General features: G+C 58.8%; 8 protein-coding genes across 8 annotated transcripts; 5 read left to right on the forward strand and 3 right to left on the reverse strand.

The window, feature by feature from the left end:
- Positions 1-2,066: 2,066 nt before the first annotated feature.
- Positions 2,067-3,604, forward strand: BKCO1_3200034 (gpi-anchored cell wall organization protein ecm33; the record flags this gene model as incomplete). The annotated part of the gene is made up of 2 exons (XM_020274423.1): positions 2,067-2,139; positions 2,193-3,604. The coding sequence occupies 2 exons, from the start codon at positions 2,067-2,069 to the stop codon at positions 3,602-3,604; spliced, it is 1,485 nt and encodes a 494-aa protein (XP_020129481.1).
- Positions 3,605-4,411: 807 nt separating this feature from the next.
- On the reverse strand, positions 4,412-6,123 carry BKCO1_3200035 (uncharacterized protein; the record flags this gene model as incomplete). The annotated part of the gene is made up of 3 exons (XM_020274424.1): positions 4,412-5,288; positions 5,338-6,007; positions 6,063-6,123. The coding sequence occupies 3 exons, from the start codon at positions 6,121-6,123 to the stop codon at positions 4,412-4,414; spliced, it is 1,608 nt and encodes a 535-aa protein (XP_020129480.1).
- Positions 6,124-8,837: 2,714 nt separating this feature from the next.
- On the reverse strand, positions 8,838-9,977 carry BKCO1_3200036 (serine threonine-protein kinase bud32; the record flags this gene model as incomplete). Its single annotated transcript, XM_020274425.1, has 2 exons — positions 8,838-9,490; positions 9,617-9,977. 2 exons carry the CDS (start codon positions 9,975-9,977, stop codon positions 8,838-8,840), a joined length of 1,014 nt encoding a protein of 337 aa, XP_020129479.1.
- Positions 9,978-11,103: 1,126 nt separating this feature from the next.
- Positions 11,104-12,765, reverse strand: BKCO1_3200037 (uncharacterized protein; the record flags this gene model as incomplete). Its single annotated transcript, XM_020274426.1, has 1 exon — positions 11,104-12,765. One exon carries the CDS (start codon positions 12,763-12,765, stop codon positions 11,104-11,106), a length of 1,662 nt encoding a protein of 553 aa, XP_020129478.1.
- A 2,134-nt stretch (positions 12,766-14,899) lies between these two features.
- On the forward strand, positions 14,900-17,171 carry BKCO1_3200038 (glutamate-cysteine ligase; the record flags this gene model as incomplete). Its single annotated transcript, XM_020274427.1, has 6 exons — positions 14,900-14,910; positions 14,973-15,045; positions 15,103-15,168; positions 15,219-15,367; positions 15,422-15,547; positions 15,599-17,171. 6 exons carry the CDS (start codon positions 14,900-14,902, stop codon positions 17,169-17,171), a joined length of 1,998 nt encoding a protein of 665 aa, XP_020129483.1.
- Positions 17,172-19,213: 2,042 nt separating this feature from the next.
- On the forward strand, positions 19,214-20,923 carry BKCO1_3200039 (ankyrin repeat protein; the record flags this gene model as incomplete). Its single annotated transcript, XM_020274428.1, has 1 exon — positions 19,214-20,923. One exon carries the CDS (start codon positions 19,214-19,216, stop codon positions 20,921-20,923), a length of 1,710 nt encoding a protein of 569 aa, XP_020129482.1.
- Positions 20,924-21,291: 368 nt separating this feature from the next.
- BKCO1_3200040 (uncharacterized protein) lies at positions 21,292-21,678 on the forward strand (the record flags this gene model as incomplete). The annotated part of the gene is made up of 1 exon (XM_020274430.1): positions 21,292-21,678. One exon carries the CDS (start codon positions 21,292-21,294, stop codon positions 21,676-21,678), a length of 387 nt encoding a protein of 128 aa, XP_020129524.1.
- A 422-nt stretch (positions 21,679-22,100) lies between these two features.
- On the forward strand, positions 22,101-24,185 carry BKCO1_3200041 (m protein repeat protein; the record flags this gene model as incomplete). The annotated part of the gene is made up of 3 exons (XM_020274431.1): positions 22,101-22,154; positions 22,245-22,925; positions 22,989-24,185. The coding sequence occupies 3 exons, from the start codon at positions 22,101-22,103 to the stop codon at positions 24,183-24,185; spliced, it is 1,932 nt and encodes a 643-aa protein (XP_020129525.1).
- Between the last annotated feature and the right edge of the window lie 337 nt (positions 24,186-24,522).

The following is a 24,522-nucleotide window of genomic DNA, read 5'->3' on the forward strand; positions in this document are numbered from 1 at the left end:
CCACCAAGTCTGCAGAGTAGATATGCGCCACGGACCGCATCAGATAAAACGCCAACAGGGAATCGCACTCTAACATCTATCATAGGTCGCTTGACAGACAGAGCTTTGACGACGCAATCTGTGCGTTTCTCCTTATCGATACAACCCGAAAGCTTGTTCTCTCCAGGTATGTATAAAATGGGCCCGGTACTCATCCTGCAATCCTGATCTACATTTGAGATTACATCCTCCAGATATCGTAATTGAGGTTTTGAAGGTGGCCACTGTGCCAGAGCTTAGCAATAGCAACAATGCTAGTTTCGCACTCGAGAGCAGACCACCGTGTCCGTTTCGTTCATCTGGATAGGCTCGTCACAGTATCTCATAAGCTCGACGAGCTCTACAACGGGGACCAGACCATATGAAGGCTCCGGTGATCAGAGAGTAGGAGCCTTTCTTTCGGGTGCACCCGACAACGAGGAACCTTCAACTCTGAACAGAGAATGGACCCTGCTGCGGAGCTCGACAATCTCGAAAGAATCCCCATAGCCCGAACAGCAGCTTGAGCCAGAACAACGTCCAACCCTTCAGCTTCAATGCTCAGTAAATCAACGGACGAAGGTATCGCAATTGGCTTGTATCTTGCCTCAGGAACGACCCGTCGCTGAAGCCATCATGCCAGCTGGGCATGGCAAGGTGATGTAGTAAGTGTCTGTTAAGCAAAGACGGAGCAGTACGGGAGCCCGGAAGGTTGTGCATAGGGAAGAGAGTGTCAGCATTGACGCAGGGGTAAACAGTGGTCTCGTGAGATCATCTCCTTGTCTATAAGCCCTCATCAGTTAAGTCTGAGCTGGCCTTGTTTTGCTCCATCTCTCCGATCTTTATTCTCCTTTGCTTTGCATGCTATGAGCAGAACTCGTCTGGTACTTGCATACACATTGGAATGTGCGGTAACCGTGAGCCAATGCCTCGCACCAAACATCAGGCTTGTAGGCGGAAGAAGGGAAAAAAGCAAACCCTATCCATCATGCAGGGATACCGCCATTTTGAAAGATTCGGGCCTTTCACCGCTGGCCTACCCCATCGAGTACATGCGCTAGTCCACTCCGGTAACTTTGCTTGGCTTGTGCGCGCGGATGTTCAGGCACGTTTGCAACACCCGCCATTTCCGACCAATCACACCGGATCACTGACCGCCAGACCGTCAGCACCTTGGCTTTGGAACCTTCGCGCAGCTGTGCAGTTGTTCTCTATACCGTGCAAGCTCTCTCGTGCTCCATTCTCCTCCAACCCTCGCCTTGTGGATGATTCTTCCGACCCCGCGAGCCGCTCACCGGTTCTTTGCTAAATTAATTGCTCAAGCCACGACGATAAAGTCAATCCAGGTCTACTAATGGTGGCGACCATACAGAAAAGCTTCTCAGCTCCATGACTCAAAGCTCCCGATCTTCCGCGGTACGTGCCTCCTTATACGGGGACACAGTAGCCCACCCGCGATCCCCTATTCCGCCACCACGCCCGGAACCGGGCTACGGCTTTCCTAATGTGGCGTAAATCTGGGGATCATGCTGTTCTGGCCCAGTTCTCGAAGCACTTCTTCCGCAGCAAACCCCACTGTGGACGGACACGCCGCACCTGAAGCTCTCACGCCATTGAGCCCTCAGCGGGGCGTTTACGAGCCGAGAAGCAAAAGACGCACGCTGGAGGGGAGCATCCGCTGGCATCCACAGGCCCATTATGGGCTCCAAGCTGCCGCATCGTGTCCTCGGAATCCCCATTATCGCGAGGATCAACCAGCTGCCAAGTCCCCGTCCCCATGCCTTGCATGAAAGTAAGGCTGAAAGTGCGGTGGTGGTTTGTCGGCGATCTGCGTGCAGCGTCGGCGGCCGAGCTCCAAGCGACCATGGCGATGCTGGTACCCACCGCTCGGACTCGCCAGACGCCGCTGGCATTCAGCTCAGCACGTTCACCGGAGTCGGCTCGCTGACCGCGACTTTAGAGTTAAAAGCCTCTGCGCCCGGCTGGCAGTGCTTGAGAGGGCAAGAGCTTTCTTCATCCCAATCGTTTGTTGATCCACTCACTTCACAATGGTCTACTCAACCAAGCTCCGTTCCATTGCCGCTTCCGGCCTTCTTGCCGGCACTGCCGCCGCTGCTGGTGGTCAGTCTCTCACCTCGGGTCGTACCATTGCAACAACACTAACCTGGCATCAGGCTGCTCGGCTCCCGATGGTGGCGTCCTCACCCTCGGCGTGGATGACGTCTTCGACATCTCCTCTTGCAAGACCTTCGAGGGCAGCATTGCCATCTCCGAGGAGACCTGGGGCTCCATCAGCCTCGACGGTGTCGAGGAGATCACCGGCTCGCTCATTGTCGACTCGACCGAGACCCTCACTTACTTCAGCGCCGACTCGCTCAGCTCGATCGGCAGCCTCGAGCTTTCCAACGCCCCTCTCTTCACCGGTTTCGATCTCCCGGCCCTGAACAAGATCGAGTCGCTCAGCCTGTCCTCGCTCCCCCTGCTGTGGGAGGTCGACTTCGGCAGCACCATCGAGGAGTGCTCGACGGTCGAGATCCGCGACACGTACCTGACCAGCATCGAGCTCGAAGTGCTCGAGCCCGAGAAGATCATCATCGAGGAGAACGACTTCCTCTGGTCCGTCTCGGTCGCGTCCACCTCGTGCGACGAGATCTCCATCGGCGGCAACACCAACGCCGTCGACATCAGCTTCCCCTCGCTCGAGAGCGCCAAGCAGGTCTCCATCTCCAACGCCACCGGCCTCTCCTTCCCCTCCCTGACCAGCATCGAGGAGTCCATCACCATCACCGACTCCTGGCTCGAGACGTTCGACTTCTCCACCCTCGAGACCATCGGCGGCTCGCTCGAGATCAGCGGCGTCTGGGACCTCGACTCGCTCTCCCTCTCCTCCCTCAAGTCCGTCGGCGGCGACCTCAAGATCAGCGACTGCGGCTTCTCCACCATCGCCTTCGAATCCCTCGAATCCGTCGAGGGCGACCTCTCCTTCGACCTCTCCTCCCTCTCCGACTTCACCTTCGACTCGCTCACCTCCGTCGGCGGCTCGTGGGACATCTCGGGCTCCCCCTCCGCCACCTTCTCCTGCTCCGACTTCTCCTCCATCGTCGCCGGCGACGTCTCCTGCGACGAGGCCTCGGACGAGCCCTCGGCCCCCGCCTCCGCCTCCACCACCCCGCACCGCTCCACCCCCGTCGCCTCCCTCCCCACCGACCTCGCCTCCACCCCCTCCCTCACCGTCCCCTCGTCCGTCTTCGTCCCCGCCACCCCGGTCCCCACCACGCCCGCCGCGGTCCTGACGCCCGGCCCCAGCACCCCCGGCGCCGCCGGCAGCCCGCCCCGCCCCAGCAGCGTCATCTCCAGCGAGGAGATCCTCACCGAGACGCTGCGCAACGGCTCGACCGTCACGCTGACCAGCTGGACGCCCGTCGCCACCGTGCCCGTCGTCGCGACCACCCCGGGCGGCGGCGCCGCTGCCACGCCCAGCAACCCCACCGTGCCGTATGAGGGCGCCGCTGCTGGTGTGATGTCGCCCGTGGTTGGCGGCGTCGCGGGGTTGGTGTCGGCTGTTGTGCTGTTCTGTCTGCTGTGAGGAGGAGGAAGCAGGCCGAGTAGTATAATCGAGGGAAAAAAATAATGTATGGATTTATGTATGTATGTAATGTAGTACGCATGTAAATATGCTATGAAAGATGGATGTCTTTGGTTCTGTCAGATGGATTGTGCGCCTGCTTGTGCTGTTTTGTTGTTCTCGTGAATGTGAGGTGGTGGTGTTGAGGTCGAAGCGGAGAGACAGGGATGACCCTGGGACATCGCTGGCTGACAACCCGCTAAACTGACAAGGTGGAGTGTCATTATCTCAATCTCGTTCATAGTATCTAAGAATTTGTGAAGTTGGGATTCTGATTGTTTGAAGTGATGAGTGCTACTCAGCAGCTTACCGGGTTGAAGTGACTGGGAACGTTTGGGGGTATATACCGTAGCTGCTGCCAGAACGCCACAAAGCTTTCGTTCTTCTTCATAGGCAGTGCGTCTTCGTCTTCTTCGTGGCGAATGTCGTTCGATGATGGTCGTGGTGGATTTGGCAGATCGCCTACCGTAGGTAGCGATAATATCCGCTGGGGAATATTCCCCCCCTCCCCAACAACGAATCACGTGCCACATGCAGACCACGCTTCTACGCCAACTCCTCTCTTCACTCACATCTTTCTCCCGAGCAACAGACAACAACCTACACACACTTAGAAGTCAAAAACCAGAGACCTTGCTCTCTCATATCTAAGTACCTGCGATGGCCGCAGTAACCCTTGATCATTAATACATATCCATCCTCTACGGGTATCATAATATTTACACAGTCGTGAAAAATCCACCACTTTTTCTCTGTCCTCTTTCCACCTCACTGCTGCTGCTGCTGCTGCTGCTGCTGCTGCTGTTGCTGCTGTTGCTGCTGTTGCAGCACCACAGGCTCGGCCATCAGCTCCGACCTCCTCCAATTCTGATCTCCTTCCATCTCCACAGGCGGGTGTTGCTGTTGCTGCTGTCCTCCCTGCGCCATCATCGGCGAGAAGCCCGCCGGATTCAACCTCGGGCTCTCCAGCTCATGCGCCACCACGCCCTGACTGCCGTGCAACTCCTGCGGTCCCTGTTGCTGCTGCTGTTGCTGCTGATATTGCTGCATCGGCACGCCCTGCATCATGGGCTCCGCAGACCCGGCGCCGTGCTTCTTCGTCGAGCGGCCCCGCCACAGCGCCGCGTACGGCGGCGGCTGCTTCTGCTCGCCCGACTCCATGTTCGATCCTTGTTGCTGGCCCAGGTGGGGAGGTGGTGGTGCGCCGGCGGCGGTGCCGTCCCTGGACACGGCGCGCTTCTTGCGCAGGCGCAGGAGCAGCAGGATGGCGGCGATGATGGCGACGATGCCGATGACGCCGAGCGCGACGCCGAGGCCGATGCCGATCTTCACGGTGGAGCTCAGGCCGGACGAGGACGACGACGAGGCGGCGGCGGTTCCGGACTGGGCGCGGGTGCTGGCGGCGCCGTTGCCCGCCCCGGCCGTCACGGTGACGATCCCGCCCGTGTCTGTCGACGCGGCCTTGAGGACCTCGCCGTTGCAGGTGATGGTCAGCACGCCGGGCGTTATCTCGGCGCACTTGTACTCGTCGCCTGCGGCCTCGTCGTAGGTTACCGTCATGGTCCCGTTGACGACGACGTCTTCGTCGAAAGACCAACTGATGTCTCCTGTCAACTCGACGTTACCGCCGACGCTCTTGAGCAGACTGTGACTTGTTAGCGTTTGGCATGGAAGTGGTGGTTGGTGGTACTGACGTCGAGTTGAGATCGAGATAGACGTTATGGGAAGCGTGCAGGATGAAGTCACCAGCAACGGCCGTCAGAGAAGGAAACCAAACCTGGGTCATGGACGGGTTGGCAGTTATGGTTGCATGGGCGATCTCGGTCATGTAATCGAAGCCGAGATAACCCATGACGTCGTTGCTGGTGACTGATATTCCTTCACCCGACACGAAGGGGATCGATACGTTCTCGAGAAGAGCATTATTCGTCAGGACAACGTTGTCCATGCCGACGTTTGACGCTTCCCATGAAAACCACAAGTAGTCGCTGGATACGTTGTTGTAGGTGAGATTGGCTATGCCGCCCACGTAACTGAAGGTGAAGCCGGGGAATGACGCAAGGTTTTCGAAGTCGACATCGCCCAAGCTGGCGTGGTCGGCGTTGCTTTGAAGCGCAAAGTCGAAAGTGTTGAAGTTGGGAGCATCTGAGACTTCGACGCCTTCAACAGAAATGATTGCTGGCAGGCGGATGGCTTCGAGGTTCGGGACGCTTGTCGCAATAACACGTCCGGCTATTGTCTCGACACTGCTCAGATTGAGCTCGCCACTGAAAGTCGAGGCTATCACGACATCTCCCGAGAAAGTGGCGCACGAGGCCATAGAAGGAGGCGAGGTCGTGATGGTCACAGTTGTGGAACAATCGTCTGTTCCGAGTCAGTCAGCATACTTCAGGTCGCAGTAAAGCTCTGCAAGGCTTACCAGCCAAGACCCGTCCAGCGAGGAGCGCTTGAAGCGCCAGTGTCCATGCTTGAGCACGCATTGTGGCCGTTGTATGACTTGTTGCTCAACAGGAAGGTGCAAAATGCTGCTAGCGCAGTCAAAGGCAGTCAAGGAAGCGCAAAGGCTTGCGGCTCTTTGAAGGAGAGCGGAGGGGGAAGGAGCATATCTATCTCGTTATTGGGGATGGAGCGAAAAAGCATGGTTTCAATTCCTTCATGGCACCAATCCCAAACGGGGGAATTGATGGGACGACGAGCAAGCCACCAACAGACGGCCGAGCACGCTGGGCAAAAGTGCAGCCTCAGGACGAGCCATGGGCAGCATTGTGGAGACGGGCGGACGAATGAGAGGGGCGGGAGCAGAGCGCGGTGTGGCTTCGTCTTGGCAGATTGGGGGCGGAGATGTTTATTTTTAAGCCTAAAGGACGTGTGCCTGCGGGCCACCGGGGATAGCGCGCGAGCAGCTTTCAAACGTCTGGGTGGAGTGCGAAGTCGCCGGCATGATGCCGGGCGAGGTAAGCACCAAGCGCCATGGTGCAGGCTTAGCTGGACAGACGATTGAGGGCCTCACGGTCGGAAGGGTCACTTGAGTGAAGCAGGTGCTTTGTGGGACGACTGGAGGCAAGGCCTCTCCGCTGTGAGGGGCGGTGTGAGGCTCAACAGATCCCTGCGCCGGCGACGGGGGTTGCTCCGGACAAGTGCCGGCACCAAAGCGGCTGGCACCGTGGACGACGTCGACTCGGTGATGGGTGTCGTGGGAGCAGAAGCGAGAGAAGGGTGGTGACGGAGGCGCGTTTTGGGGAAATGAAAGGCAGAGGCGGGACGGGTAGGCGTCAGAGGTGATGTGCTGGGGTCACGGGTGCCGGGGAAGCGACGACGCACGATCCCGCCAGCCAGGGTCTAGCCGATCCTCGTCCCGCTCTCTCTTACTTAACTGAACTCCTCCAGCTTCGTTGCCGCCCTTGACTCTACAGCCTCTCCTTGACCGTAGGAAACCATCCTCATCCTGGCTCAGTACGTACCGCCATGTCGATCGATTGTCCCCACAATGCGTTGCACGTGATCGACGTATGCCTCATTGGAGAAGGGCTTGCAGACAGAGCAAACTCCAAAGGACAACCCGCAAAAGCCACTGCAGCCTTCCTTGCGATTAACATCGAACTAGAATCTCGACACTCTGCCCTAGGTGAGACTGCAGTCTGTTGCCATCAGTGCATTTGATATCCCCATAGATAACCCAATGAGCCCCCCTTCGGCGTCGGATAATGATACATCTCATTGCCTGAAGTGGGCTTAGCCATCGGCGGCGGGTGGCTTCCTTCAGAAACCCGCCAACGGAAACCCTGTCAGGGGTTGCATGTTCCTCTAGGCAGCCTCAGCCATCTCGTGGTTGCAGCTACACCTGTCCTTCACCGGTTGCAACCGCGGCTGACGTGGTCCTGCAAGGCTGAGGAAAACCCCCTCCAGAAACAGCCCTCCCACTATCGGGGCGTCATAGCTGCGATCCCGCAAGGCTGGCCTTCCATGAGCCTTTTAACCTTTCGCCCCGGTCCGCGCTCGCCCCGGTCCGCGCTCGCCTCGTGCCCGTTCTCGTCCTCATCGTGAAGCTGCCAATCACCACGGTCGTTTAGCCCCAGACCATGGCCTTGCCCGCGTCCTACAACCACCACCGCTATGGCATATCGCACTTCGATTTGCCAGAGCGAATCGACTATTACCCCGAACAGCTCATCCAAGCCCCACGCAGCTCCAGGCACTTAGCCGCCCCGAACTTAAACCAAGCAGTATACACCACACAGCCAATACACGGCCAAACCCACTCCAGTGCGTCCTAGAGCCACCACCCCAACAACAAACACGCAACTAACCTCTCACACCCCCAAGGCTACCCACCCATCCACCTCCACTCCGGCGCCACCCTAAACGCCACCATCCACATGAACGTCTACCCCAACAACCGCTCCACCTCCTTATCCCCCTCCCCCGACTACCCCACCATCTTCCCCCGCTTCGACAACGACCAAAACCGCCACAACCACCACCAGCACCACAGCACCGCCACCATCGGCTCCTCCCAATGCCGCCACTGCGACCACCGCTTCGACACGCCCTACCTGCTCACCGCGCACAAGAGCCGCAACAGCCTCCACTGCGCCTGCTGCCGTGAATGCTTCGCCAGCTGGCCCGACCACTTCGAGCGGAGCGGTGGCTGTGACGCCAATGGTGACCGGAACTATGACGACGACTTGAGAGAGCATTTTTGGTTGAGTCGCGATGATCACCATCATCATCATCATCATCATCATCGTGGAGGAGGCAGGGTCCTGGGGGAAGTGATGGACCTGGGATTGATGAGGGGCGGTGGTGGCGCCGGAGGCTTCTACGAGGACGAAGGGGTGTACTACGGGCCGGAAGGCTGGGTCGTCGAGGAGAGGCACAGGCGGAGCAGGACGAGGCGGAGGAGAGGGAGGTCTAGGGGGAGGTATGGAGCCACTTCTACGTGGCGGTCGTATCTGGGCGGATTCTCTTGACGGGGTGGCGAAGAGCGGTTGGAATGAGATACGGTTGAAGGAAAAGAAGAACGGGGGAAAAAGGAAATGACTCTCTCATATCGTCTTCTCGTAGCCTACACACGCCCTCCGGGTATTTTTGTTCTTCTTCTTGATATCCAATGACAAAAGATAACAGTGCTCTCCAAGCCCCCACCTCAGCAGCCGTGAGCACCAAGTCATCTGCAGACACACCGCACCCCCCCTCAACCAAGCATGCTCCTCTTCCTCCCTCTCATCCTCACATCCTCCAACCTCTTCAACACCACCTTCGCCCCCTTGTAGCTATCCCCATACGCCCTCAACACCTCCCTAAACAGCGGTTCCGCCGCGGGATGCGTGCTGCCGAACGCCCTCTCCAGCACGTACAGATCCACCGCCTTGTCCTCATCCTGCAGCGTGGCGCCCGCCAGCCCGAAATCGATGATGGTCACCGTGCCCTCCAGCGCCTTCTCCGGCTGCGCGTCGGCCACCTCGGCCGCCGACGCCGACGCCGTGCGCAGCATCAGGTTGCTCGTCGTCAGGTCGCCGTGCACCACGCCGACGCTGTGCATGCGGCCGACCGCGCGCCCCACCCGCGTCATCAGGTCCCACAGCTCCGGCACCGCGTCCTCGTCGATGACGCTGTCTTTGCCTTCCTGAAAGTCCCCGGCATCCGTCGCGGAAGCAGCAGCAGCAGCAGCAGCAGCTCCTATCCCTTCGCGACCACCTTGATCAACGGCCGAAGGAAGCCGCTGTTCCGCGCCCGTCGTCGTCGTTGTCGTCGTCGTCGTCGACGCAATGGCGGCCGCGTGGAGATACCGATCCAAGCACGCGCGAATCGTATGGCCAGGAATAAACTCCATGAGCAGCCATCCAGCTAGAGCAGAAAAACCCCCGGACCGATCAGCAACTCATTCAATTGACCGCTTCCCTCCCCTTCCCTCCCAAAATCCCCCCCAAAAAAATCAAACAAAACTCAAAAAATAAAGAATAAAAGACTCACCATCCCAATCGCAAGCCAGCACGCCCGGCACCGCCACCCCCTCCCGCCGCAGCCGCACCAGCGTCCGCGCCTCGGCCAGTATCCGCTGCTTCGTCAGCCGCCGGTCCAGCGTCGGGTGCCGGTACGGCTTGGCCGGCCGGTGCTTGAGGATCGCCGGCCGCGACGGCGCGAGGAACGCCGTGCGGTACACGAGCGCCTCGGCGCCTTGTGTTATGATTTGCGGGGCTTCGTAGGGCGGTGGTGGTGGTGATGCGGTCGAGGTGGAGGAGGAGGAGGGATCGGCGGCATCGGGAGATGACGAAGGTGGTGGTGGTGGTGGTGCGAAGAGTCGCGGGAGGTCGTGCGTGCCCACGGTCGCCATTGCGGGCGGTGGTGGTGGTGGGGGTATTTTTGGTCGCGGGATGCGAGATTCGACGGGCTGTGCGCGTGATGGCGTGGATTGGAATTTGCCCGGAATGAATTTCGTTCGTGGGGTCAGAGCGTGGTAGCAAAGGAAGTGAGATGGCGGAAGGTTGCGCAAGGTCGCGGGACGAAAATAGGCAGCGGGGTTGATTTTCGCGGGTGCAGGTGCCCCTCCGCCGTCCGCCGTCCCGGGTACGTACAAGCCTTGACGTTACTCTCCGAGCACGCACCTCCTATATCCGTGCTCTCCCTCTGTGCTTTCACCGTGCTTGATGACTTTCATCTATTTTTCATATACACGGTTCCACAGATCACCAAGCACGGAAGCCAATATTCACATCAAACATTGCATTCATCCTAGGAATCGCCCTCCTATACCCCGAAGTGAACAGCAAAAGGAGTGAGACTCCGCAGCCTCCCAACACTATGGGCAGGGGCCGCTGAAGACGACCATCTTCCCATCTTCCAGAGCCAGATGCCGCCCTCGCTGACTTCACCGTTTTTCTTTCTGTTGAAGCGCCGCCACCAGGCAATCCGCCAACAAATCTGTGTCCATACCACCGCAACCAAAGTAAAAATAGAGAAAGAACATACAGAGTCGAGAAGGGAGATGAAAGAGCGAAGCTTCTCAAGACTCCAACCCGGCTCAGCCAAGCAGGAGCACTCAAGGACCCGATATCCATCTCTAACCCATGCCCCTCATGTGTACTTCGCTTCGGTCAAAGAAAGTGCTCTGTTCCGTACCCCATTTCCCAGTTTCGCAACCCAGAAAGCCAGACATTGTGCATTAGACGAAAAAAGGAGGAAAAAATCGGACGTTAAAAGTGCAGTGGAGAAGGTGAAATGCAAAAGCCCAGGGGTATGTGGACTTCGGTCGGCAAGTGAGAACATAAAAGCAATCGTGCCACCGAAGAAAGTATTCGAATCAACAACGCAAAAGAGTAATCATGAAAGGCCGTAAAAAGCTTGCGGCTCGGCAGCCACGATGTGTATACAAGCTGTCGAGATAGTCATCACAGCTCAGATCAACCGGAGCCGAGACATCTCCTCGACAGCTACTGCCACTCTTGATCGGCTTGCGCTCCTTAGAACATGGAGCTCTTGCGCTTTTCAGCGCTGGTGAGCACCAACATCGGCGTCTTCTTCCTGCCCTTGGACTCCTCAACGACGACCTCGACAAGTTCTTCGTCGCTGCTCATGGTGTTGGCAGTCCAGCCATCGCTTCCAGTCCTCTCCCGCAGACGCTCTTTGGAGGCCTTCCTCTCGGAGCCAATGGCTCCACTAGCTGCGGCGCGGAGGCTACCGATGCTAGGCTTGCCAGAAAGGCTGCCACTGCGGACGCTGTCCGAGTCATTGTCAGAGGAAACAGGGAAGCTGAGGTCGGCCTCGCTGACGGGCGTACCACAGCCACCACTGCCGCTGCGCACGCCACGACGCTCGATACCAGCGCGCACAAGGTTGCGCACGGCTGAACGGCGCTGACGGGACGCAAAGTTCTTGCTGCCCTCGTGCTTGGCCGTAGGAGCGGCTTGGAGCTCCTCCAGCGGCGGGGGGCCACGCGGCTGGCGGGCAGGATGCTCGCCAGCACGAGCCTGACCAGGACCGAAGGTGCCAGTCATCGGCGTTTGGGGAAAACCGACGGAGCGGACAAAGGCAGACTTGGGACCGTCGGCAGCCGACTCAAGGTTGTTCAGCGTCAGAGAAGCGACGTTCTTCTTGTGGCCACGGCGGAAGGCATTGGCAGAAGGCGGCGGGAGAGGCGTAACGTCAATCGGAGGCGTCTGCGACTTCTTAGGGGGCGAAGAGCTCCTGGAGTTGCGCGAGTAACGCTCGAATGGGTTCTGCCTCTCGTTCGGAGGAGACTGGCGGGAAACAGGCGTTCCAGACTTGGGCGGCGAGTTGGTGAAGCTCGGGGTAGGCGGCGGCGGCGAGTCTGAGAGTTGCGGCGGCTGCGTGTTCTGGTCCGTGACGTATTGGTACTGGCCAGTGATCGGGTTGTAGATAACTTGAACGCCAGCATGAACATCCTGCTGCTGCTGCTGCTGCTGCTGCTGCTGCTGCTGCTGGAACTGTTGGCCGTAGTAACCAGACTGAGGTGTCATGGGAGTCATGGGGTACTGAGGGCGCATGTTGCCGCCGTTGAGGTTCAAGCCAGCGAACTGCTGAGCGGTAAGGCTGAGAAGTTGCTGCTGAAGCTGCTGTTGGCGCTGCTGAAGGTACATCTCAGTAGCCATGAGCTGAGCAGCCAAGTTGGGGTCCATGTCGGTGGAGTCATCGTGGTCATATTGGACAGTCGGGGGAGCAAGCACCTGCTCGGGAAGGGAGTAGATCTGGCGACCAGCGTTCAGACCATACTGGTTCTGATGACCCATGGGGAACCCAGAGCCAATGGCGGTCTGGGGAGCACCGTAGTTTTGACCGGCATTGAAACCGGCTTGCTTGGGGTTACCCATGCCGCCAAACTGGTTTTGATTGTACGGGGCAGACTGGGGAACTCCACCAGGAGTCTTGGGCGCAGTGCGCAGACCAGCGAGCAGGTGCGAGCGGCTAGTCCTGGGGGTTGGCTGATCGTTGACGGGATGCTCGCTAATGGAACCGATCTTCGGGGGTGCGGCAGCGCTGAGACGCTTCAGGTGGTTACCCTTGCCGCGCGAAGCGAAGGAGGAGGTCGGACCACCAAAGCCTCCATTGGAGGCGAAGTTGTTGTTGTAGGTCATTTGAGCAAGACCGCCAGCGTCCATGCTCATTGTGATGAACGGCCTAGGAGGGATAGTGGCTTTGTACGAGAGAAAAAGGAGCTCTGAGGGTGGCCGTGAGTCACAGGCTGCGAGTGCAAACAGCGGGCGAACGGCGGCGCGCGGATTCCGAGAGATCGAACGGCTGCCGGAGACGCTGTCGATGGACGCACGTGTCGTCGAAGACGCGCGGGTAAGGTGGCGGCCGAAGGTGGTACAAATAAGGACTCTGCGGCAGGCAAGCGCGCTGAGACACAGTAACCAAGGATGAAAAGGCGGACCGAATTAAGGATTAGAGATCACAAGGGATCGCAAAGTAGGAAGTCCAAAAGCAGAGAAGGCGAGGTCGCGGTCGGCGGGAAAGTGACGCAACAGGGTCCTTAGGAGGCGGTTGGCGTGGGGCTCCCGGGTCGGATCAGGCTGTAGCTGAGTGTTGGGCGCGACGCGGACGCAAGTGAATACAGGAAGCGGCGGAAAGAGACGCGGAATCTAAAGGCGCAAAGCTGGCCACGGGAGATGGGAGCTTGTCGCGACGAGACTAGACGGTGCTGGTTGCTCTGCAAAGCACAAGGGAGCGACGACGCAGGCGCGCTGGATCGAGATTAGGCGGCGGTCGGGCCAGTTAAGTATGTAAGGCAACGACAACCGCAGCGGCGCTATCACGCGGGCGGGCGAACGGGAAGGAACAACGAGAAGAGGGAGGTGACGAGAAGGCCAGAAAGCGGCGAACGGAGGGGAGAAGACGGGCGGAGGAAAAGCAGAGAGCGAGCGAGGCCGGGTTCTTGTTGGTTGGTGAAAGAAAGCTTCGGCGCCGGCGCTACGCCCAAAGGGGACGGCGATTCCAGCCAGCAATTCAGGGGTGGAGCCGGCGTCTGGCCTGAGCGCTGCTCCCTGCGCGCACGCCCATGCGCCTGGCCCGCACCTCTGCTGCCATCCACAGCCCGCGACGCGCCAAGCACCCCGGTGCCGCCGCGTCCTTCCGGCAGCAGCGAGCAGGCCGCTGTTTCCTTGGTGCGCTTGTCGCCCACCTGGCGCCCGCCTGTCGCCGCGGCCGCATGCCGGCCGCCGCCAGGCCGACACGCCGACCAGTGGGAGCGGGCGGTGAGGGCTCGGCGGGCCGGCGTCTAATCGCGCGAGCCACTGGAGCCGGGCGCGTATGCAGCCAGCGGGCACGCCCAGGTCTCGTGAGTGCGCTGCGCTGTCAAGCGGCCCTGCCAGCCAATCGCGGGGCGCAGGCCGCAGGCTGATCGCGGGCGCTGGGGTGCGGCCACTCGCCACCGCAGAACGTGCCGCACAAAGCGCACGAAAGCGCCTTGTGCAGTAATCTATTTCCGTCTCGTGGCCGCAACGGCGAGCTGTTTCACGCCTTGAGGCGACGCCTTGACCGCTCGTTTCGCATTGCTCGGCGCCGGCGTGGGACGCTAGCCCACGCCCGCAGAACCCTCGCGGGCTGGCCCCAGGCGCTGCTCATCAAACAACGCCCCGGCAAGGAACGCGCAACAAGCGCTGCGTGCCCGGCAGCCCCAGGCAGCCCCGGGCAGGCGTCTGAAGCACGCCGGCCGCGCGGATTGCGCCCCAAAGCATGTCATGATCGCCCGTCTGCCGTCCGCGGTGGTAATTGCGCCTCGTGTGTGCCGCGCAGTCGTGATGAAGATTGCCGGCTCTGTGCGTGGCCAATTTCGATGCCGTCCATGATCCGGCGCTCCCCCAGATGCGCACGTGCGGACGTGATAACGGCCAGCAACAGCGCGTCCCGGGCGCTCCTGTGCTCCCGCTGTGCGCGCCCTTGGGCCGCCGATAGGTGCTGATTTATCAGCAACGGCGCCGCATCATCATGATGCCCCGCGATGCCGTCCGTCGGCGCGGAGCCTCAGGTGCCTGGCTGCGGTCCGGCTCGCTGTCCGTCCCTGCCGCGCGCAGTTCTTAGCAAAGCCCACACCATCTCCCGTCCGTGAAGCCTGCACCCGTCTGCACCTGCCACCGTTCCCCGTCTGCGCGAGAGCAGAGGCCCGCGTGATCGCACCGCACTGTCTCCCGTGCCGCGCCAGCCTCGGCGATTGCGCACCCCACCACAAGTGCGAAGGGTCCAATCTCCGGACCGCAGCGAAAACGAAGGTTGACGTCTGACGGCGCGGGGTCCAGCGAAATGGGTCTTTTGTGAGACCAGCCGCCCACTCAGCCTTTCAGCCTGCAGCCCATACTGACCCGCATGCCGCCAGAGCTCTCGGTACCCCTCTTGACTGGCCGGACGCAAAGCAGGTCGCCGGCAAGGTGCGCGAATGGGGCATAGAGGTAAACAACGCGCCCTCCCAACCAGGCCATGACGCATGCTGATGTGCACCAACGCAGCAATTGCTGGCCACATGGCGCCGCGCCAAGGGCAAGGAGCGCGACGCCATGCTCTGGGGTGACGAGGTTTGCCGCCCACCCGCGCCTGCAAGGCACAATCGCTGAGTGCGGAGCAGATCGAATACCTGGTCGTCGCCTACGATGACGAGAACCGCAAGGCGAAGCTGTCCCTGCGCCAGGCAGACATCTTGGCTGCCCTGGCCTCCGATGAGAAGCTGCTGGAACAAGGGGGCGGCGTGCCAGACATGCAGCAGGTCGACGTCAAGTCAGTGAGGCTGTTGTAACGCGGGGTTGCCAGGCACTGACATGGGCGCCACAGGAAGGGAGATACCGCCCCGGTCTTTCACCCCGAGTTCGGGCGGTTCATGCTGGAAACGACGCCCGGTAAACCATGGGGCATCGGCTTCAAAGATCTGCTCGATGTCGAACCAAACATGAAACGCAGGTTGGTGTCAACCTGAAGCTGCTGCGAGACACTTTGCTGAGCACATTCCAGGCGCGTCATCGCGAAGGAGCACATGGACCCCGCCGAGGCTCCCATCACCATGACTACCTTTCCGCGCCTCGGTCTGGGCGACTACATTACTCCCTACTACCCTCCCTCCGGTCCCAAGCTTCGCTCGCAGTATGTTCCGGATGAGATCGCGAACCCCCATATAAGGTTCCCGACCCTTGCTGCAAACATAAGGGCTCGGAGAGGCCGGAAGGTCGAGATCAACGTGCCGGTATTCAAGGACGAGCGCACACCATGGCCGTTCCACGATCCCACCGTCAACTACGACATGCACAACTGGCCCGAAGATGACGACGTCCGCAATGGCGCCGCTAAGGAAAACCACATCTACATGGACGCCATGGCTTTCGGCATGGGCAGCTGCTGTTTGCAAATCACTTTCCAGTCCAAAAACATCGAAGAAGGCCGGAAGATGTATGATCAACTGAGTCCTCTTGGCCCCATTCTGCTCGCCTTGACTGCTGCCACGCCCATCTACAAAGGCTTCCTCGCCGACACCGATGTGCGGTGGAACCAGATCAGCAGAGCCGTAGACTGCCGTACAGCAGAGGAGCTTGGAGAGAAGCCGCTGAAGAATGACCGCTGGCGGATCCCGAAATCGAGATATGCGTCCAACTCAACTTACATCGCCCAGGATCCGCGGCTTCGTAAGGAGTACCTCGACCCAGAGCTCATCGTTGATACCGCACTCAAGCAACGCCTGGTTGATGGAGGCATGGACGATCTGCTTGCTACTCATTTCGCGCACCTTTTTATCCGTGACCCGATCGTCGTCTTCAACGAAGATCTGCAGGAGCTTGATCTGGACAAGGTGGACCACTTTGAGAACCTGCAATCAACGAACTGGCAGCACATGCGTTTCAAGCCCCCGCCAGTCGGCAGTGATATTGGCTGGCGTGTCGAATTCCGGCCAATGGAGATTCAGGTTACGGACTTCGAGAACGCGGCGTTCAGCATCTTCATTGTGCTGATCACCCGTGCCATCTTGTCCTACGATCTGAACTTCTACATCCCCATCGCAAAGGTCACCGAAAACATGGAGACTGCTCACACACGCGACGCTGTCAACTCGTCCAAGTTCTGGTTCCGCAATGACCCCTTCTCTCGTCATCCGGGTACGGTCAATGGCAGCAAGCGCGGTAGTGGCACCACCTCGCCGGCTGTGGATAGTGGCGCATCCACCCCTCCGCTTGGACCGGTCGAGAGCGAGTACAGCCTCATGACTGTCGCGGAGATCATCAACGGTCAGGCCACGACTAACGGTTTCCCCGGCTTGATTCCCATCGTGGAGTCGTATCTCGACAGCATGAACGTTGACGTCGAGACGCGCTGTGATCTCGCTCGCTATCTTGACCTGATCAGGCGTCGCGCTGATGGCACGCTTTGGACAGCGGCAAAGTGGATCCGTCGGTTTGTGGCTGAGCACCCGAAGTATGAGAAGGACAGTGTTGTCAGTGAGGACATCCAGTACGATCTTGTCAAGGCGATAGAAGAGGTCACGGAGAAAGAGGGCAAGGGCACTTTTGGCAAGGAGATGTTTGGGTCCAGGAGATAAGGTGACTTGAGGTGGTCGAGTTGGAGTTCGTTGGAGTTTGAAAGACAAGGTTCAAGAACGAAGACACAACAAAAGACAGGCATGGATTCACGGCGGCGGACGGAGCGGTACGACTCCCAAAACTTGCATATTCATATCCTAGACGTTATTTCAATTCGATCCGACATCTATCCATAACAAGGGAGACCTCCAGGAACCGCGACATGGCAGAGTCAGACATGGGTAAAGTAGCATGGTAAGCAATGACATCGCGCCCTTCAAGACCACATCCTTCTCGCGCTTTAGAAAATTCCTGACCTTCACCCTCAACCTCATAACTCAGAGGTTTGGTCTCTGACTATCTTTGGCTTTTGTATTTTCATCAAGGGCGCGAACGGCGTAGGGATCGTCGCGCTCGGTGAGATATCGCTCCATGGGCAGCTGGCAAGCTGTTTGACTGCCTCGCCATCCGCTCGGCATCTCAAAGCCGAGCTCAAGGGCCGCCCTGAGGATATGATCGCCACTGTTACCAGCGGGTGCGGTGGCGTTCGAGACAGCCGTGTGCGCGGCGAGGTTGGCGGTGGTGAGTTGAACTCGGTTGGAGTTGTTCGACATTGTAAAAGGGCTTGGGATGGGTTTCTGCGCAGTCATGGCAGTCAGTAAGAGCTTCCTGGAAATCCAGTTCTCACCAGATGTAGCTGACGTGCTTATACCCACCTCAGATCTGACCGCGAGTTACTTTGGAGGATGTGACAGATACGCTTGGATCGAGACGATGCGCTTTTTGTGCGTCGTAGGAGTTGAAAGGGTCGAGAAGAATGCCCTCTAGCGGAGTTTGATTGACTGTCTGCTTCTTGCGCAGAGAAGAAGGCCAAATATATGGTGGGTGAAGGTAAACACATCTTTTGCACTTTAGCACCTCCTGATTTCTTTTGCTCAGTGCAAACTCCAGATTGACGGGTTGGTGTGCAAAAGGCACGGGCAGCCGTATTGCTCTAATCATGACGGCTTCAATTGGATGAAGGTGCAAAAGCCGTATTAGCATTGAGATAGTGGGCATGAGCTGGCATGACGGTAGGCAGCTTCTGTGCAAAACCATGTGCAAAACCATGGGATCATCACCAAGGTGTTAGCAACGGTTAGGGAATTGATTTGCGCAGATCTGATGCAAAAACTAACGCCACAGCGCCGGAATCCGAGCCCTGGTCGCCGTTAATCCTGGCGGGTTGTGCAAAAGGAGGGAGCATTGGTTTTGCACAAGCTAACGTCACCATCATCGGTGTTTTGCAGGAAATTGTGCAAAATCACTTTTGCACTTCGCAGCTCCAAGGCAGCCATCGCCTGCCACGATGCGCGGCGATCGGGAAGCGTTCTGATTGGTGTGTGGCCTGCGCCTTGCGCGCATACGAGTGTGAGATTCCCGTCCAGGGCTGCTGCGGCGTGGCACTGACCCTTTTGCCGCCCTCACCATTAAATCCGTCAAAAGCACGGCAGCTCGTTTCCTCCTCATCATAAAGCACGTCTGGCGCTCCGTTTACAGACAGCATTCTGTTTTCATATTCCTTCCTCGATTTCCTATCGGAATGGCGAAGACGAAAGGCGCAAAGAAAATCCAGTGGGATGAGGTGGAGCTGGACATTCGGAGGATGATTGAGGGCGAAGGAAGGAGGCTGAAAGATGTCCGCCGTTGCCTGAGGCTTCGCAAAAACTTCGATGCATCGTAAGTCGACTGTCTCTCCCGGGATCTGACCCTTATTCTGGTCCACATGTTTCACCACTGTCTGCATCTCATGCTAAATTCGTATATGTCGCATCTGCCCTTAGTGAGAGATCGTTCCGAAGTAAACTCAACGAGTGGGGGCTGAAAAAGAGGAGCACACCACAGAAGAGCGCGCGGATGAATCGCCCAGTCCCTGCCCCCTCTGGCACGATGGAAACCAGCGGACCTTCTACTCTCACCCCATCCTTGAGTGAGAGTAACGGGCACTCTTCCAGGTGAGTGCGAAGCCCTCGATGACTACGATGCTCTATGGGAAAATCTGACAGGACGCCGCGAATCAAGAATGCTCAACCCAACGTTCGACTCGGAACCATGGCCGATCGCATCCAACATCCAGCCTGTATCGGGATTTAATGCCCCGCCTGGGTTCCATCCTCTTCCTGTTGGAACTATATGGCAAGCGATAGACTGCATTGAGCGCAGAAATGTGACCGAGTTGCGTATGGTGCTGAATCCCGATGTTGCCAACGAAACGATACCTTCATTGACCGCCTACCCGGGGCTAGCACGGTTCCACAAGCTCTATGGGAACCCAATCCTTCACTGGGCTGTGGAGACCTCTTCTGTGGAAGTTGTCGAGGCTTTACTCGATGCAGGCGCTGACATCAACGGACGGGCCCAAACATATCCTCACCACACTCCTTTGATGACGGCTGTCACTAGTAGCGCCATCTCCATGGTAGAGGTACTACTGGCGAGGGGAGCCTCAACTGAACCCAAGGACGCGAACGGACATCAAGCGCTGTCCATTGCCGTCCTCTGCACACAGAACCCTCAGATTGTGGAATTAGTCCTACTAGCTACCATCCACCTCCCCTGGTGTGACAGGCTTCCAGCGTTGGATATTGCTCTATCCAGACGAAAACGAGAGTATGGGGGCCCTAATCATGCCCACTCGACCTGCATGGCGCGGATATTGTTAACGGCGGATCAAACTACGCCGGCACACTCCAAGACGTTCCTGGAACCGTGGACTGAACACCCGGATTGGGTATCACTCATCAACGAAGACGAGAAGAAGTCCCTCGTGCATTTGATTCTCTGGGGACTGGACCTCAATCAATTGTGTGCGCCGCCCCAGGTACACTCGGGTGCTACTGTGGCTCATACACTGTTATTCCACTGTTGGAAGGTGGACATGCCCCATTTCCTGGCTCAAAACCTGGCCAGCAGTCGTGCTATTGGCGGAGAACTCCTTCGAACGCTTGCTGCCGGACCCCATTGGAAGTGTTTCCAGGGCGAGAGGAACGCCGAAGCCATGTCCGCTTTCATCGACCATGGGGTTGATCCAGAGAGTCAGCATGAAGTCTTTGGCTATACTCCGCTTCACCTTTGGATAAGATCGCTCGGAAAGTGTTCGACACGGGCAAAAATCGAAAATGCATTGCCAAGTTTGGCTGTTCTTCTGGAAGCCGGTGCCAACCCCAACCGGAAGATCGAAAGATACCCCATCGAAGAACTGATGGCTCAGGAGTGGGTTCACAGGTTTCAGGGAGTTGCGATCAAAGTCCTTGAGATGCTTCTGTCTCACTTTCCCGACGAGATGAACACGAAACGCCCTTGGCAACGCCCTCCCTACTTCCCGATAACAAAGGACTTTGAAAAATACGAGCTTGGTGGCCCAGAGATGCTCAAGTTCAGGGAGCTCACAGCCGGTCGCATGCCCCCCACTTCGAGCGACCTGCTTCTCAAGGTCGCATACCTGATTTCCATGAAAAAATTCCTCGCATTTCAGTTTTCCGTGAGCAAAGACCGTAGGGATTACGGCAAGATCTCGTCGACCCTTGAACAGCTCGCCAAGTTCGGTGTACCTTTCGTTAATTTTCCGACAGATTTTGTTCTCGACATAGTCCATCTCCATGCCCTTTCTTGCCGACAAGTGCCAGGACCCGGAGACCGGCTTGACGCTTCTGAAAGCAATTCGTGCGTTTCATTTACACGGGCAGACGCGTCGCCCTCGCCTTTATTCCAGGCCATGGACTGGCACCTTTAAGGAGTCTACCTTAGGGCTGATATGAATTCAGCGAAGTTGTTCTGCTGGGTATTTTTGCAAGCATGGTAGACCAAAGGTGTTGTTACCGCTCGAACAACCTTTTGGAATACCATAGGCAAAGCTAGCACAGCCGAACCGTTTTTGGTAGTCGAACAAGGCCGCATTGGGGCTGTCCGACACGGCTCCCCTCTATATCTCCGGGTTCACAGTCCGCGCCCATAGGCTATGTGTAACATGCGAGAACCGCACACCGAGGACGCAGGACACTTAAACTCGACCGAAGGACCTCTTTCAGCGCGGCCAGCCTTCAACTGCGTAGCGGTCACTACACACCACCACTTTCAGTTGCATCCACTCAAGAAGAGAAAATGACCTCGGCCGCCGCGCTCAAAGACCTCGCGCGCGAGATGATGACGACGCTCTGCAACAAGCGCGACTACGACTCGCCCTTCATCCAACAGCACGTCTCGCCCTCCTTCTGCGCCACGCACCTCAACAAACCCTCGACGGCCAACCGTGCCGAGTTCATCGCGATGCTCTCTACCGCCATGACGAAAATGCCCACCTTCCATCTCGACATCAGGGACGTCATTGCCGAGGTGGACGAGGAGAGCGGAAAGGGCAAGGTCTGGGTCTTCAGCAGGATGAGCGGATTCCCCGACGGTAAAGTCCAGGAGAGCGTGGACATGATGGAGTGGCAGGGCGATGTCGCCATGAGGGGGAAGGATATACAGATGGTGGTTGAGAAGGAGTGAGAGAGCGAGTGAGCCGAATCTCGCCACATCCTACCTTCAACTTGTCTTTGAGTGAGCGCAAATTAGTATAGACCATCGAGATCCCGCATGCAGTAAAAGTGGCTCGAAATGATATCCAAGAAATACTACTCATACGAACACCAATACACGTGACCTGAATCTGTAGGTTGGGTGCTTGTCCTACATAGGCACTTCTAGAGGCTCAGCTAGGACACCAGTGTCGATTGATTCCCCAAGTCTACCTATCAGAGGCCATGACTGTACAGCGAGAGAGTGTTCTTAACTTACCGAATCGGGCAGGAGGAAGTCCGATCACGGGATCACGGACCTGGAGGCTGTCACTCGCGTGAAGCTCGAGCTCCATCCCAAGCTTTCCCCACCACCTCACCAATCCCTCTCCTCCAACGACGAATAAACCAACCATGGCGGACGAAGAAAAAGAAAAGGCCGAAAAGCTCGCTGCGGCGAAGAAGCGCGTACGAGACCCTCGAACCCCATGTTGGATAGTTGTCCCGTTCGCAGAGCTCCGCGAAGCTAACGGCCACGTCGCGCGTGACTCCCTCTAGTTCGAGCAATTGAAGAAGCAACAAAAAGGCAAGAAGGGCGGCGCGAAAAAGAAGGAAAAGGCCGAAGCCGCAGACTCCGAAGCTTCTGCAGCTGCCGCGGCTGCCGACAGCAAGGGAGACGAGACGCTCGACGAGCCCAAGGCCGACGCCGCCCCCGCCGCAGACGACGAGCAGCAACCTGCCGACGCGACCGCCGAATCGCCCGCCGCCGAGGGCGAGGAGACGAAGGGAGAGGAGAAGCCGGAGGAGACGGATACCAAGGATGGAGGCGCCGAAGCTGGGGACGCCGACGCCGAGAAGCCCGCGGAATCCGCTGCTGCCCCGACTCGGCCGGCGCATGGGCGTCAGCCATCCATATCTGTGCAGTCGAAGCTGCGGTCAGACTCATTCCGGCGAAGTTCGTCAGCGGCAGCCATGGGCTCGCCCTCGGCGTTGAAGTCGCCAGGCCTGCCGCTGAGTCCAGGCGACGATGTGCAGGATATATATCGGAAGCAGGTGCTGCGGATTGAGGAGCTGGAGAGGGAGAACAAGCGGCTGCAGACGGAGTCGCAGGATGCCGAGACGCGGTGGAAGAAGACGGAGGACGAGCTCGAGGAGCTGCGGGAGGCCAACAATGAGGTCGCGGAGCTGAAGGCAAAGGCGGACCAAGTCGAAGCGAAGTCCAAGGAGGTCGACACGTTGGTATGTTCCCCTGCGCTTCACGAATGCCCGGCAGTCCGCGTCTAACAGGAGCTTTTCACGCAGCGGACGGAAATGACCAGTCTTCAACGCCAGAACGCACAGCTTCAAAATCAAACCAAGCAGAACCGCCGCGTCTCGAGCGCCTCTCCCTCAAACGACGACCTCGCCTCGCAGCTCGCCTCCAAGTCCAGCACAATCGAGTCCCTCGAACTCGAGGTCTCCAACCTGCACGCGCAGCTCACGCAAGCCTCAACCGCGGCCGCGAGCCAGGAAGACAAGATCGCCTCGCTGCAGGACCAGCTCTCCAAGGCCGAGCAAGCCGCGTCCGCCTCGGCGCAGGAGCTCTCCGACCTCAAGACCAACCTCGAAAAGGCCAGCGAGAGCGCCGCCAAGGAGGGCGACTCGCGATCGTCCGCCGAGACGCGCATCGCGCAGCTCGAGGCCGAGCTGGCCGCGGCGCAGCGCGCCGCCGCCGACGCCGCCAAACGCGCCGAGACGCTCGAGAAGAAGGCCGAGACGCTCGCGACGCTGCACCGCGAGTCGGACGCGCGCAGCCAGGCCAAGCTGCGCGAGGCCGACAAGGTCGAGCGCGAGGCCCGCGAGCTGCGCGCCCGCGCCGCCGCCCTCGCCGCCGAAAACGCCCGCCTCCAGCAGCAGCAGCAGGACGCGGCGTCGCACGGCGCCGAGGACGGCCTCGACGAGCTCGAGGACGAGCAGCGCGCCCGGCTCCGCGCCCGCATCCAGGCCCTCGAGGAGGAAAACACGGACCTCCGCCGCGGCATCTGGCGCGACCACCGCGCCGCCATGCAGCCCGGCATGACGGACGACGCATCCGGCCCCGGTCCCGGCAACGGCTTCGACGACGTCGACCTTTCCAGCGCCACCAGCCTCTCCCGCGGACCCAGCCAGTCCCACCGCCACGGCAGCACCGCCGGCACCTCTTCCCTCCAGGACGTCATCAACAGCGGCATCAGCGCCTTCACCGGCACCCCGCGCCGCAGCTCGTCCAACAACACCTCCCGCCCCCCGCCGCGCAAACATAGCGCTGCCGCCGCCGCCGCCGGTGGTGTCGGCCTGCTCGATGACGACGACGACGACTTCGCCTTCGACGAGGACGCGTTCCGCCTCGCGCAGGAGGAGGAGGCGCGGAAGCGCATCGAGCGCGTCAAGGAGGTCAAGAGGGGCTTGGAGGGGTTTAGGGGGTGGAGGGTTGATGTTGTGGATATGAGGGTGGGGATGGGCGGGGTGGTGGATTTGTAGGATAGTTGGTTGTTGTTGTGAGAAGAAGGAGGAGTAGTGGAAGAAGGAGAAGAAGAGGAAGAAGAAAAGGAAGAAGTAGAAGAAGGGACGGGGAGGTTTGGGGGGTTTTTTTTAAAAGAACTAAAACAATGACGATGACGATGATGACGAGAGCGCTCGCGTTGTCGTCCGGTGTGTGTCATCGCCCGCTATTGGAATTGGAGAGGAGGAAGGAAGGAGAGAAGGAAGAAGGGGAGCGGTTCCATCAGATGTGCGTGCGCGCGCACGCATGTCTGGGCTGGGCTGGGCTGGGCTGGGCTTTACTTCTTTTTCTTTTTTTACTCTCCCGCACTCTACC

This window comes from Diplodia corticola (assembly GCF_001883845.1).
Source record: "Diplodia corticola strain CBS 112549 chromosome Unknown scaffold32, whole genome shotgun sequence".
NCBI classification, from domain to species: domain Eukaryota; kingdom Fungi; phylum Ascomycota; class Dothideomycetes; order Botryosphaeriales; family Botryosphaeriaceae; genus Diplodia; species Diplodia corticola.